The sequence below is a fragment of the Podarcis muralis genome, chromosome 3 (genome assembly GCF_964188315.1).
Source record: "Podarcis muralis chromosome 3, rPodMur119.hap1.1, whole genome shotgun sequence".
Lineage (NCBI taxonomy): Eukaryota > Metazoa > Chordata > Lepidosauria > Squamata > Lacertidae > Podarcis > Podarcis muralis.
The window spans coordinates 27,629,161-27,645,213 of record NC_135657.1 but is presented as its reverse complement, the minus strand read 5'-3'; the positions used below and the strand labels follow the sequence as shown (position 1 = coordinate 27,645,213).

Here is a 16,053-nt window from a genome sequence, read left to right as displayed (position 1 = left end):
ATCATTAGGAAAGGAGTTGAAAAGAAATGCCAGTGTCATAATGCAGTTATACAAATCTATGGTGTGGCCGCATTTGGAATACTGTTCACACTTCTGGTCATCTCACCTCAAAAAGGGTATTTTGGAGTTGGAAAATGATCAAGTTCCCCTGTGAGGAAAAAAGTTGCAACATGTGGGACTTTTTAGTTAAGGTGAGTAAGAGGCAACGTGATAGAGGTGTCTAAAGTTTTGCACGGCATGGGGAAAAGTGGATAGAGAAAGGTTTTTCTTCTTCTCTCACAATACTAGAACTTGTGGGCATCCAGTGATGCTGAATGTTGGAAGGTTGAGGACAGATAAATGAAAGTCCTTCTAGTGCAGTTATGGGACTTCCACAGGAGGCAGCAATGGCCACCAACTTGCTGGGTTTTAAAAAAGGGATTGAACAAATTCATGGAGGATAAGGCTATCGGCAGCTACTAGCCCACAGTCACATCCACAGTTGCTGGGAATCGCAGGTAGGCAGAGTGCAGTTGCGCTCAGGTCCTGCTTGTGTTCGTCCCATAAACATCTGGTTGGCCAACTGTGAGTACAGGATGCTAGACTAGATGGGCCATTGGCCTGATCCAGCAGGCTTTTCTTTTCTGATTGGCCACTTAGGAAGCAGGCTACTATTAGACTAGATAGCTGGTCCAATGCAGTAGGACTCTTACTATGTTTTTACATTTACAGATGGGTAGCCGTGTTGGTCTGCCATAGTCAAAACAAAAAAAATTCCTTCCAGTAGCACCTTAAAGACCAACTAAGTTAGTTCTTGGTATGAGCTTTCGTGTGCATGCACACTTCTTCAGATACAGTGTATCTGAAGTGTATCTGAAGAAGTGTATCTGAAGAAGTGTGCATGCACACGAAAGCTCATACCAAGAACTAACTTAGTTGGTCTTTAAGGTGCTACTGGAAGGAATTTTTTTTGTTTTGACTATGTTTTTACATGTACTGTATATCTGCCATGCTGCAGGGCCACATATACCTATTTCTATCTTTGATGCTGTTTTACACTCTTGTGTATCTGGAAAATACTCAGTTTTCATCAATTTATGAATGGAATACAGTTTTCAAAAAGCAAAACAAGCTCCACACCTTTGGGAGCATAGGATTTGATGTATATATTTATTCAAGTTTTGCCATCCCTAGGTTTACTGTATTCAAAGAGAAACCTGTAATGCCTGAATTTCCAATAGTTCAGAAAGGTACACACTACTGATAAGAACCATATGTTTTGCCTGTCATATAATGGTTTTTAAGCACAATACTCTATCATAGTCTTAAAAACCACCCATATCCAATTAACTGGTAATTAGTGGTGCATTAGATTTTCCTTTCTCTATTAAAAGTAAAATACGCAGGCTGTTTGCCTCTGGTCTGAAAACACACATTGCTTTGCATGCAAGTACATAAAAGTCTGTCACTGTGAATGGGACCCAAAGTGATTAAACAAGCACTCTTAATATGTTAATTTATAATTTTAATTACAGCAATCTTGTATATATAGTCATTAGTGAATACTAATATAAATATTTTTCTACCTTTTTATTCATAATGCATAAACCAATCATCCCCTTCTTTCTCAGCAGTTGCCTGTTTTATTTTGTTTCACAATACAATCTTTGTTCTTAGTTATGAATGCATTTTGTTCGTTCCTGTCTTGAATAATCCCTCATTAAAACAAAGTCACTTTCTGCTCCATGCTTAAAAGGGAAAATGAGCATGCAAATGTACCATTGCATCCATATATATATATATATATATATATATATATATATACACACACACACATATATACATTTGCTTGCTGTCCTTCAATTAGTCCCCCTTCTTCGAATCTAATTTTATTTGTTGTTATACTGGCTTGATGTAGGGACTCATGAATTTCAGGCTGGTGCCAAGATCTGGACTGAGATGGGGAGTGGCGGGGGGCAGGGTAGAAGAATCAAAGCCTCTTCAGGAAGCTACAGAGGCAGCAAAGCAAAAGCGAATTGGCTTCACCTTTGACTGAAACTCTTGACTAGTACTGGAATCCTGTGATGATTTTGCTTGGTTAATTATCCAATTATTTATTTCAAGAATATAGGCACTGTGTTACAATTAGAGACGTGAAACATAATCTGAGGAATTTGCAAATGACAGATGATTTAAATAACTCCCGAGATAAACAGTATCCGCTCAGTATCTTCTCTTGCCAAGTGCTCTCCAGCTACAGATTGGGTGCTCTTTGTGCACCACTGCATGAGCCAAACCTTATTTGTTTGTTCTCCCCAAAGGACATATTTCACTCCTCGGGAAATTGCACAAATTATTCTGTTGCCAGTATGTCAAATTTGCATGGTCTTTAGGCTGAGTTTAAGTTGTATTTCTCTTGATTAAAAGCTTTTGGTTCAAAGCAATACTTTTTAATTGCCTAATGATATAAGTCAGTTCTTAGGAAAGAGCCATGCATTTAGGAGTTCATTTGCAATATAACTGAAAAATTCATTGCATGGCAGTAAAACAATTTACTGTTAATTACAAGGAGAAGAATTTGCTGTACCATGCTCACAGATTGCCATGAATCATGCAGCACTCCTAGAGATTTATAACAGATGTGTAAGTGGGATGAATTAGCAGGGTTTAATAACAGAGACACAAATCATGCAGACTTCAAGGAGCTTTAATTGATATACTAGAATGTGACGGGCATGAATCACTCAGCCATTCAACAGCACTGTAACATATGGTCAGCTCAATATGCTGCATCTTAAATCGGTTGGTGAGTCGTTGGTTGTCCCATATGGTGGAAGCAATATATTTTTCGGGATTTTTTTTTACATTGATTTTTAAAGAAATATGATTCTATGTTCATAATACAATGAACCCTTAAAACTTGTTATGTTTATTTGAGGAATATTCCAGCCCTACTGTTTTAAACTGGAAATAAGTAGCTTTAGTCCTACCGTGTGCAGGTATGTCATCAGGATAACCAATACAGCTGCCTAATCCTTGCCCAGGGATGGTTTGAGTAGCTATAAATGCCCCAAGGCAGCAAACAAGGCTGTCGCTGCCCCCACTGCCCATTAGTTCCCTACTAGCTCTTCATTTGTACTCTCACCTGTCTCCTATAGGACAAATTTAATATCATGATGGAGGTGGCCAGAGAGAAGGGACTAGTGAATAATGGGTTTGCACCATGGCAGGAAGCTCATTTAACACCTGGAAATTTAAAGGCATAGGCACTGCTTCTGGGTACTGGACCTAAAGTTTTTATTTTTCAGTTTCAGTTTAGCTTTAAAAAAAAATGTAATTATGATTGCTACTTGTGGAACAGTTTTATTGTTGTCTGTTGCTGTTTTGCTGTGTTCTCTGTAATTCATTTGTTATTAACTTTGTTTTGAAAATGGTTTTCACAGTGTCTTAATGTAAGCCCTCCTATAAGTTTTAAAAATCGAAGTTCAGGGCATTACATTTTAAATCAATCACTAGGCAACCCTGTTGTTGAGTCGTGTCTTTGGGGGTTCATCAGTTAGGATTCTGGACTACAGAACTAAGCTATCCTTGCTCAACCATTTCTATGTCTCCGTCACTCCCATTCACTACAAAGATTTACCCATGAGGTTGAATGGCAAAATACTTTGCATTGCCAAACTAGTTGCAGTTCTATTAAAAACATTCCCGGCACCCTTTTAGTAACATCTTGTAACAATAGCCAAGCTGCTTCAGCGAAGGGAGCTCTCATTTTTTAGTCAAGAGGCAAACATAACATTGAACGTTTGCTTACAAACTGAAATCGTACACCATACGAGTTTGAGTGTATGTGTGCGTTTAAGGACAACCCTTGTTGTTGTTGTTGTTTAGTCGTTTAGTCGTGTCCAACTCTTCGTGACCCCATGGACCAGAGCACGCCAGGCACGCCTGTCTTCCACTGCCTCCTGCAGTTTGGTCAGACTCATGTTTGTAGTACAAGTAGCCATTTAAAAGGTTAGAGTTCTAATTAGCAGTAGCCAAAGCATAAATGAGACCATATTCTCATGAATGGTTACGTTTTCAAAGTGCTGCTAAAGACTGTTGCTATTTCGGCTTTTAATTGAAGAGAAAACACTGAGGAGCAAATTTCAGACTAAAGCCAAGAGGAACCAAACATTAGAAGTGCTGCTGATTATTTGAGAGGTTGCTGTTGATATAAACGCATGAGAGAGAAGTAGACCTGTAAATTTTGTAGCTGTAATGCAAATGCGTTTTTATTAGCTTTAGAACCTGACAGGCTATAGGAAACTTTTAGCAGCTGCATTAGCAAACCTGACAGATTTGTGAAAAGAATACACTATCCTTAGAAGCATGGCTGCCAGAATTTAATGTCAACAATTAAAATTTATTTTGATACTCACCTAGTGTTTATTACTGTTTGTATACACAACAGACCTTACTAATACAGAGATGCACTATTAGATGGAATTACCATCTGTTCGCAGTGAAATGCTGGCATCTGTCTTAGCTTCTAAAACTAAAATGATATCGTTTCAAACAAAACAAAGTTAACTGCTCTTTACTTACCAACAATTATATTTTTCTTTTAGGCACACAGATTGTATGTGTGTGTTCACGCACACAAGCGAAATGCTTTTTTATAGTGACCTATACAGCAATATCTATAAGTGATATATCTTTAACATAAAACAGTATGGGCCATCTGTTTAGTGCCCTCTGTTACACAACAGCAAACACCTAGTCATAGGCGTTTAAACTAATGTTTTTACCTTTATAATATATCAACTATATATTATCTAGGAATAAATTTTAAAAACACTACATAATTAAAATATGCAAAATATAGCTGAGTCTACTAAAATACAGTATGCTTTGACAGATGTGTTTTAGGAGGCTTGGACAAAATTTAAATAGGCAAAATTATAGACTGCTCCTTTGACAAAGCAGCTACAGGTACCACAGTGACACCTTTAGGAAATGTATACTGTGCCTTTTAGCCTCCAGTAGCTATATTGTACAATCCAGTGACATGGCAACCTGTACTGCAGATTTATAATCTTACTTTTTTCATCCAAATTGCTGAAGTACCAGCTTCAGTAGAGACTCTTCACTGTACATGTCAACACACAAGTATTCTGAATCACCAAGGACATGGTAGTTACAATACTAATGTTATACCGAAGATGTTGCTTTTTGAAAGATTGGGTTTCTGTTCCATATATCACAAAATAATAAATTGTGTCATGCTAGTGTTTAATGCGTGTACACAGTGCATTAACTGTAACTGTAGTACATTTATTTGTGCTAGAGTAGACTTGAAAATGATTAAAAAATCAATACTTTCCTGTCAGAGAAGCAAGTGTTACAATGCATTTAAGTAGTTAATTGCACAAGCCCCATAAAAGCTTCAAATTTGGGTAGCCAAGATGTTATAATTACAGTGCAGGCAACTCCTATTTATTAAAGGATGGTTGTTTAAGGGAGATGTGGTTGTTGTTGTTGTGAAGAAAGGTTGGCTGTATGTATTCATTTTAGAAATAATGAATTTTAGCCTTTTTGCTTTAGCAACTCTAAGCTGAACTAGAGGACTCAACCTTAGCACTCACATTTAAAATGCTGACACAGACTGATTTGCTCCAAAGGTGAAGTTCCAATTGTAAAGCCATGTTTTCTTTTGAAACCTGTGCATTAATACTGCATTTCATTAGTGCTCTGCGCTACTTATGCGGGGAAGCTTGTGACCTCACACTGCACTACTTCAATTTCAACACAGTAAATTTCGAACATAGCAGTATGATACTAATTAGATTGTGAAGTCATAAATGATGTCCAAGCAAGAATTTACAATGCATAGCACGGTTGGTGGGTTTTTGTCTCCCATCATTCCCTCTGCCAAAAGTAATATTTTATCATGTTGTAGAAAAAGTAATAGCAACATACTACAGGTTAATGTGAGAAAATGATGGTTTTGTATGCAAGAAGCTTTAAGGATATGTTATTAATTTGTTATAAATGAAGCGCTTTGCAACAAACTCTTAGCTAACTGATGTAATTTGCAAGATGCATATTTTAATCCAGATTGTTCTCCAAATGAATGTCGTGCCCTATAATCACCAAAAACCCTGTCTTTGATATATACTGCATAGTTTAGGACTCTCCTCGTGTAAAAACATTAGAGGTTTGCAAAGTAATGATTGCTTGGGGTACAGAGTGGATAAAAGTATTGCTATGAGGTGGGTTTTTTTGGTGGGTAGACTGTATGCCTGGGGCCCCCTCCCTCTAATTCCTGGACCCAGAATGGATTCAATTCCTGAAATAGCCAGGCTAGCTTCCTGTTGAGTTAATGGCCACCTAAATATGGGCCATTAAGGTAACAAAGGAAGCAGCTCTGTGCCAGATTGCTAATGGGTGAGCCCCACATCCTCAACTTGCTGGTAGTTAGAAAGACAAAGGCCATAGTTGAGAGTTGGTGTGTGTGAGGTAGAAGCTGGAAGCTAAGGTTGTAAATATGTGCAAATAAACCATAGATCATAAAAACATCACAGTCTCCGCTGTCCCTCATTCCGAAGGAAACCATATCCTGGGTAAGTGCCTGAAACCACTGGAATCTAGCACTGCGAAGAGATTGGGGTGGTGTGCAACAGTATATTATAGCTAAAAGATATCTTGAGGAAATTGCTGCATAGCAGTGACCAGTTTTTCAGGCCAGCAAACCGCAACAAGCTACAAAAGACTGCATACTAAACAATTGCACTAGTGCAAAATGCATTGGCTCAACTGCTCACTGTGAGGGGGGGGGGGGAACGGCCATCATATGAAAGAATTGCAGTGGCTGCCATTTTCCACTGAGTTAGGTTGAAGGTGCTGGTGTTAGTGTACAAAGTTGCATACAGCTTGGGACCAGGATATGGATACGATCATCACCTTTAGCGTAGCAATACCTAACCTTTGGAACTCCCTCCCACTGTAATCAGACAGGTGCCTTCCCTATTGTGATTTAACTGAGCGGTAAAAGATCACACAAAATCCCTCCTCTCAAAGAGAACCTATATTTCCTGCTCCTGATATATTTGAATACACTCTGGAGAGATAGCTGGGTGCCCTTGTTTACAAGAATTACAGTGGTACCTCGGGTTAAGAACTTAATTTGTTCTGGAGGTCTGTTCTTAACCTGAAGCACCACTTAAGCTAATGGGCCCTCCTGCTGCTGCCGTGCCGCTGGAGCACGATTTCTGTTCTCATCCTGAAGCAAAGTTCTTAACCCAAGGTACTATTTCTGGGTTAGTGGAGTCTGTAACCTGAAGCGTCTGTAACCCGAGCTACCACTGTAGTTGAATTTGTGCCTTAAGGTCTGTATTATTATTTTTATGATGCTGAGATAAAATTACTTTCAGTCAGTAGTTAAGGTGGAAAAAAGCCAGTACTGTACCACTGACAAGTCAAACAAGACATCAGAGGGCTTCCATTTAGATTTTTTACTAAATCAAGAATTATCTGTACTGTATGATTGCAATAGCACACAGGTGAAAGGTTGTTTGCAATTGATACTGCTTTCCTAGGGGATGATATATTATACATGTAGAACTCCCTGGTTTATTCGGAAAACCAGTATTGTTTGGATAACCTTAACTGGACAGATGCATATTTCCTTTTTTTCTTTTTATATAAATAGCTCCAAGACAGCTAATTGCCCCTTATGCTGAAGGAATAAACAGCACAGTGATAAAGATAAGTTGGAAGGAACCTAAAGAACTTAATGGGCCTCCTCCAATCTATCAGCTTGAAAGAATGGATGCATCTTTAGCAACTTCAAGTGTAACTGTAATGAAAGGAATCCGTTTTCCAGGAAATGGGTATTATAAATTTCCAAGTTCTACTCTGCCTGCCAACACATATTTTACAGGTAAGGAGTTTGTGCTGATAGCATGCAGTGTAAAAGCTTTGGTTTTTGTTTAGACTACAATGGGATAGTTAGGGTGCCTTTACACTAGCCCATTTCTCTGGAATTGCTCTTTTTAAAAAATTCATTTGTTTTTAGAGCACTTCCGCATGATGTTATTGTTAACACTTTTCATTCTGTTGCATTCTGAATCATCTTGTGCTTCTTGAGACCTGAATTTTCACTATTTTTGTGTGAATGCAACTGGTATTGGGGCAATTCAGGGGTAAATCAAAGATTCTTAATCCCTAATCACTGGGCCCAGATAATAAATAATGTAATAATAAAAGCGGGGGAATCAGCATGATTGGAGGTAAACCTCGTGATATGGAATACAAAAGATTTCTTAAATTGCCCAAGTTTACTAAAAGCCCAGAAAGAACGGAGTATGCTCAAAGACCTCCACAACCAATGGAGGCTCAATTGAAAAATAGAAAAGGAAACTTGAGGGGCTGGTGATTGAAATTGCATACTTGTTTGTTGATTTATGTAAGTTGTTTTTTTGCTAGAAGTCCCAACCATGTTTTCTCAGAAGTAAGTCCCACTGAGTTCAATGGAATTTACTCTCAGATGATGGGGTTAGGATTGGGATTGCAGCCTTAATCTGCTTCCTACTGCGAAATTGAATAACCAAAGGAATGCATCCTTCATTATCATTCTTTTTGCATGGAAAGAGGTAGTCTGTTTTTTTACCTGTTGACTTATGACCCTAACCCTTATGCAGTGAGTAAAATGCAGGATGCCAACCTGTGACATCTTTACCGAGAGTGGTAGAGGCAGCAGGGGATCATGATATTTGTGAAAACAAACAGAAGGACCCCACTTCATTCACTTTGTCTTTAAGGTGCCACAAGACTCTATTTTTTGTTTGTTGCAAAAGACTAGCATTAACTTTGGAAAGGAACACACAGAGAAAGTGACTGATTTGTAAATATTTGTTGATGGCTGAGATGTTTGTATCTTTTGTGCACTATGATATTTAAAAATAGGTATATTTCAGAACCAGCAGATGACATAATATAAAAAAAGACTTGGGCAAAATAAACCAATTGCAGGGGTACAGAAAATACCAGATGAAACGCTGGAACGGCGTGAGGCATGTACATACATCCCTATATATGGCTGATCTATTCAAGGACCAAGAATTATTATATCTGTGTAATTAACAATATTTTGCAACCCTTAGAAGCATTCATTTTCTGCTGCTCCTTGGGTGAAGTCATTGTGCAAATGTTTTTCCTTAACTGGGAAGAATGATAACTTACGGGTAGTACATCTGCCTTGCACCCATAGGTTACCTTAACTGCAGGTGCTGGGAATTAAAAGAAGTATCTTAGGCAGCACAGCTAAAAAACCCCACCTGTTTGAACCCCAGAGAGCTGCTGCTAGGTAGAGGCTAACAATGGTGTAGGGGAGACGCCAGGAAAAAATGGTTTGGGGGAAGATTGTGATAGAAAACACCATTGCGTGTGTAGGTCCCCAGGCCACCCCTCAAATAACTTCACACATAACACGTAATTTTAGTTTTGGTTTTTGGGCACTATTTTGGCCACAACTTTATTAAAATACAAAATCAGTGAGTGGTTGTTTAGACATTGGTTATGACTATCTGTCCCCCCGCCTGGGACAGAACTGACATCCCAAGGTCCGATCGGTAGCCAGTAGAAGAGAAAGTCAAACTGGGGGGGTCACTTGAGCTAAGCGTCGGACCCACGAAAGCTTGCCTGCCCGGTCCTATAACAAGGATTCCCATAACAGGGATTGGGCGGCCCTGGTCCCATAACAGGGATTAGACGAAATCGTGGCAAGCCCCAGGATTCCTTTAAAGGAATTCCCTTCATCGCAATAGGAGGGGCAGGCCCAGCCTGACCCCTCCACCACCAGCATATTATAACCAATGCCTAACCGCAACCTTACAAGTTGTGACGAATTGCTGAGTAGTAGGCAAAAACCAAATGGCACAGCCAATCACCAAATGGCAAAATTCCTACTAGGCCCCCGCTCCAAAGCAGACGACCCCATGACAGGCAAAGCAAGGTCAACCGGAAAGAGGGCGGGCGGGCGGGTGATCCGATGCACTCTGCAAAGAGAAAGAGAAACCAGAGTGCACCAATATTTAAAGACTATGGTCCCACCCACCCAATTTGCAACATACAATTTGCCCCAGCAACCCGGTTACCCAATCATGATGCCAGGCAACAACTATTAACCTGCCTGGCAACAAGAGGCAACAAGAGGCCTGGCCTGGTGGCCCACACCACAACACGTGCTCTCATTTATTGGAGAACACGCTTTATAGCGGAAGCAAAGACCTTAATACATTATGACTGAAAGTTAGGGTGGAGAAAATTTGAGAAACGGGGAAGGGCGCACCCACTGCCAGAAACTTGTGCCCCTCCAGATGTTGCTAGACCTCACCTGAGCTCCCATCAGCCCCTGCCAGTAGGGCTGATAGGAGTTATAATGCAACAACAGCTGGAAGGCCACAGAACAATCTCTGGCTCAGTATAAGGCAACTTAATAAAACCTGCCTAACCTAAGCAAATATATGAATCATGGCATAACTGTGGGTCAGGCTCCCATCTCTGCAAAGGGCATTCTGACCATGCTTCCTTTCCCTTCGCTTTATCATTATTGACAGGGACATGTCCCACTATGAAGTGTTAGCTGGCCTCAGAAAAGAAAGAATTTAGCCCTCTCTTCATTTCTTTCAGAACCTTTTTTGCTAGGACTATGGCCTTGCACTTAAAATGAATTCACAGTTCCTTCTTGAACAAGACATTTCCTTTCTTCCTCCTTCCTAATCCCAAGAAGCCTAAAGATAGGGTGAGAGGGGAGCTGGAAACACTTTAAACAGGAGTGATCCAGCACAACAAAGTGAATTGTGCTGCTTTGTGAACAAAAACATCTTAAGACTTTTTCTAATGTGCACGACAGGGACTTAACGCTACAAATATGCGGAGCTGACCCTGACCGGGCAGCATTACTGTAGTCGTATTTTCTTCTTCTTCTGAAACAGGACTTATTATTATTATTATTATTATTATTATTATTATTATTATTATTTTATAGAAACTTTTAAAAAAGTCTGCATCAAACATTTGCTTTTCCTATATATCCTTTTCATTGAAAAATACAGATTTATTTATGCCTTTGTACAAAATCTCAAAGTCCTCCACTTAATAATGAATTTTTAAATGTACCTTTTGGTAGGCCTGACATACAGGGTGTTGCAGGCACTAAGACACCGTTCTAAAAACCCATCTTAAAGAATCCATTGCCAAAGTACATAACTGTCCAGGCTGATCAACATTCAGCAGCTACATCTTGAAATTCAGAATATGAGAATGGAATAGATAACAACAGGGTTGTGTCTAGGTTTCAGGAGGCCCTGGGCAAAGTGCCCTCTGGCTTCCCTTCCTCTGGGCTTGTCTCCAAACACTGCCAGGTAGCTGGGTTCTGACATTTTATTTTCCTACAATGCCCCAAAGCAATGCTATAGTAGGAGGCATTTGGGAAAGAGGGGGTGATTGTATTCAGTGTAGTGCTAAGGAGATCATCCCATCAGTACAAGCATGTCTGCTTGCCTGCCAGAAAGATTTCTCCTGTCCGTGTGCCAATCTGGGGGCTATCCCAACCCTCCAGAGCAGATTTGGCATGAATGGAAGAAAGGGGGAAAGTCCCATTGTTCTAGTGGGAATCCTAGCACAACAACTGAATATGCGGCCTTAAAATAGTAACTAGACCCTACTGTATGGTGCCGTTAGGAGCACTAGGTTGTTATTGTTGTTAAATGACTGCCCTGCAGGGTCTCCAACAGCTTTCCAAGAATGTTAGGTGCTGCCACTGGCCCTCAATTCCTGTTGCAGCAGCAGAAAACTGTGATCCCCATAGATGGCCTTTAACCTCATATCTAACTCAGTGCACACATACACCTGTGCTGATGCTGAACCTGGTTCACAGGAGTGCTGTTCTGTTCTTCCAGTGAACTGAGAGCAGCATACATACTGATTATTCAGTTTTATTTTCACATCAATTCAGTGGTGGGTGGTAGGACAGAAGGCAAGGAGCCCAACAGTAGGTGGCATGAGAGTCAAATAATTATTGTTTTGTCCCCATCCTCCTCTCTGCTGATTTGTACAAGGACAACAATGAGACTATGTCTTGGCTCTCCCTCTCTGATGAGGAACTATAATTCATGACTCCATTTTTCCCCTTGAGGCTCCCCTCCCCCAGATTAAAATGGTATCTAAAGCAAGTTACAGGTTGGGATGACAATGTCACAAAGGTTATAAGGGGGTGGGGGTAGGCGAGTGCATTGATTCCCCTCTGTAGGTCTTTGCCAGTAGAGGAGACGATTGCTGGTGGAGAAATTGCTCTTCCATGCTAGAGGCCCCAAACTTTGCCCAGGCAGGTGGTAAGCTGCTACTAGCAGTTCTGCCACTGACGTGAGAGGATAGTAAGCATTCAGTAGTGTGTGGAAATGGGGTATTTTGTGAAGACAGCCACATGCGAACCCTGCCGATACCCCCCAAATTCTTGGTCCCCTCAGCTATGCCAGCCTAGAGTAGGGCCTAGGAAACACTGTTTCCACCCCCAATTTGCAAAACTGGGGTTCTAATTTGCTTAAGAAAGAAAAACAAACCCTTCTCACCCACCTTATGATATGCTGTTTCAGGTGCAGAAGTGGATGGATTCACCACTTTGTTCCTGCATAGTGCTCTGTTAGAGTGGATGGGGGAGAAATTTGCTTTGGTTTACCTTTTAATGTGGAGCTACCTAATTTTCACTTCCCAAAACAACTTGTGGACTGAAACAGAGCTATGTTTTTAAATCTTCCATCCCCCCCCCCTGAATTTTGTGATGCAGTTCTCCAGCAACAGCAACAAATGTGTACTCAGATGCATGTAATAGGGGTAAGTGTGCATAAAACTGCATATATTAGTGAAAATAAGCAGAAATGCATTCTATCAGGGGAAATTGCTTGCAAAAATGTGTATATTAGGCAATGTTGGATACAAAGTATGTATATTAGGAGAAATGTGCATTTAAATGTTGATGAATTTTCACGAGGCGTTTTAAATAAACAATCTGATGTGGAAATGTGGCAGACTGAGCTTAAGACTGCAAAACTGAGAACTGAAATTGACAGTTCTGTCCATCACTATCTTTCTTGGCAGTCCTATACTGGTGGGGCTTCCTTCTGAGTAGACATGCATAGGATTTCACTGTACAATACCACCCTCCAATACTTTGACTTTCTGAAGGACTGCCTGCTTTCTACACTACTCATGAGCTGCGGTTTTCTCATTCTCGGCTTGTGGTTTTTGCAGAGGACAGTCATGATGGAACTAACAAGTGGTGTATTGAACAAACAAGGAAGGGAAGACATTCATTGATTCCAATTGTCTGTCATGAATATCACCAGGAAACGTTCCTATGAATATTATCAAGGCATGTTTCATCCCCTAATTGATCTTTCAGAAAGATCAAATTAATATCTTGTCTAACTATGATGAGCCTTATCAATTGAGTGATTGCCAATATTAAAGGGGGGGGGGAGAGGATTAATTTTTTTCTGTCCTTATTAGCTTAAAGTACTTATGGCCTAAAATCAATCAGATCATAGACCGAACAATGGTATTTTTGGCAAAACTATCAGTCAGGATTTAGCTGTTGCAATATTATACTATACAGATTTGTGTGTGGGGAAAACATAATATAAGCTTGTAAAGCCAAACACTCACATGTTTAAACAATTATCTCCTAGATGAACAGAGACACACTACTTTGGTTGAGGAAAATGTAAATACAGTTTATTTTTTCATGGATGCACCCCCTCCCCACTCCAAGAAATATCAAACATTTCATTGAAGCTCTTTTTGCTATGCAAAATTCATTAGCAATTTCCCCAAAAGACAATCTCCATCAGGTTTTGAATGTCCTTTTCCAACAGCAAGCTAGAGATGTGCAGGACCCCCCCCCCCCGGAATTTCTCTATCAAACTTTTATTGTTGCCTTATGTTGAAACACCTCAAAAGATGAGATGAGGAGATACCTCCAAATTGGCAAAATTTCAGTTGTAACTGTATGTTCAATTATAGCCTTTTAGGATCTTAGTGCTATTTGTTTTATTTTCCTTTACTATACTGTTCTCAAACTGTAAAGTAATAGTAAAAAATAGTTTGAAGCAACTAGCCTCCTAGATATAACAATCTCCGGAGTATATTGGCATCTTGAATGACATGGGATCATGTTTATTTCTATATTAGTCTTCCATTTTTTCCACATTACTCATGTTCTTTTTTTGATGTGCTCAGGAGGAATTTATGTGATGTGACCTCTTGATCCTTAATGTAAACTGACAAATTTATTGTAACCTTAGATATTGATGCAAAGCAAATAACTAAATTCAGAATGCTAGTGTTAGCATAACTACTAGAATGAAGAAGTATAGGCAATAAAATTCAGGGCAGGCATTTAATTTATTAAACTGCAACACTTGTTCTATCAGCATTTTATTTTAAAGGTAGACTTTACCTTTAAAAAGAGACAGGGAAGATAGTAAAATCATTAAGTTATTTTATGTATTTCTAAACAGGGATGGCTTGCAATTGGTGTGGTCTGTTCATTTGGATCAAAGAGGTGTCATATTTTAAATTTAATAGAGAACATAAATGGAGGAGCTTGTAATCAAGAAAGCTTGATTTTTTAAAATTGCTGATGGAAAGCCCTTTATTGGCATGTTAACATATCTCTTAAGGCTGGTTAATTACTACCATGCGGAATAAGAGAAGGTTAGTTCATTGGCTAAAAGCAGATATGCTTTTAATTTAAATAATTATGTACCGACTTTGGCCTGTTCATTCCACTTGCTCATCTCACAAGGTAAGCAGTTAGATTTTATAGCACTGGATAGTAATCGATGTTGAGGGGCCTTCTGTATTGATCTCACCAAAGTCTTTGATCTAGTAATCACCAACTATCACTATCCTCCAGGCTCACCGCTATAGTATTACTATTCCCTGTTTTTTAAAATGTGCAAAATTACAGAGAAATGACCAGGCACTGAAATGGAGAAAGAGAGAGTTGATTAGCCACCAGGGCACAGCTATTTCAATTTTAAAAACAGAATTATGTAAAATAATGTGTACCATTTACACCAATCAAAGCAGAACACAAAAAAGACATCAACAAGGTAGCCATGTGCACAACAATATAATATAGTTGAATAATTGTTTATTGACTAAGTGGTGAATTTTTGAGCCATTCTTGAGAAGGAATATGTGGTGAAGTCATTCAGGGTGGACAACATTTGAGCTTGGGGGCTGCATGGCATTAGGGGTCACATACTGGCTGTGTGCTGGGCCAGAGCCTACAGTGGGAGGGTTTGAGTTTCTCTCCTCCCCACTCACCCTCACACCTCTTAACTCAGCCCACGGGCATTGGCAGATTCAAAATACCTTCTTTGTCTCCACCTTCTTCCTGATGATTGACCGTAGGAATCTATGAAGAATGTGCAGATAGGTGTGTTCTGCAGTTGTTCCCAGTGGTGTATTAACTGGCCTGCGGGGAAGGTGTACTCTTATCATATACCTCCTGCATTCTCACTGCCCAGCTAATTTGGCACTGGGAAGAGGTGAAAGGTTTTTGATATGCTCCTCAGCAATTTCCAGCACCAAATAACTGGAGAGAGGGGAGGAGCCTGTAGGCCAGAAGCAGTCTGGAAGTGTGAAAGCCACGTAAAATGCAGCCGTGGTCTCATCTTGTCCCCCTGGCTCATCTGGCCACCTGCCCTTTAGAGAAATACTTTTGGAATACTGGATCTAGAAATGCAGCTGCTTTGTGAGTTTCCCTTCAGGTCCTCTAGAACCAGGGCAGGTGCACTATGCTTGGGTTATGCTTCCCAAAGCATACCTGCTGTTCTTCAAATGGAATGACTCTTTGTTTTTGAAAGTGCATTTGGATCCAGCAGAGGCCATCACTCCATGAGCTGGATGCAGAGCCGTAATGTGGGTTGCAAGTGCCGGAGGTGGGGCAAGTGTTGTGCCCCCCGCCCCATGGACTGGGAAGCTGGGGTGGAACTGTGCTCTAAGCGAGGGGCACATGGAGTCCGC

At 40.1% G+C, this 16,053-nt stretch overlaps 1 protein-coding gene across 1 annotated transcript in view; it reads left to right on the top strand.

The window, feature by feature from the left end:
• The window catches only part of USH2A (usherin), a 433,394-nt gene that overhangs the window by 101,074 nt on the left and 316,267 nt on the right, over positions 1-16,053 (top strand). Inside the window, exon 21 of the mRNA XM_028724645.2 lies at positions 7,670-7,900. Coding sequence (XP_028580478.2) covers positions 7,670-7,900 — 231 coding nt within the window. The remainder of the gene's footprint in view (positions 1-7,669; positions 7,901-16,053) is intronic.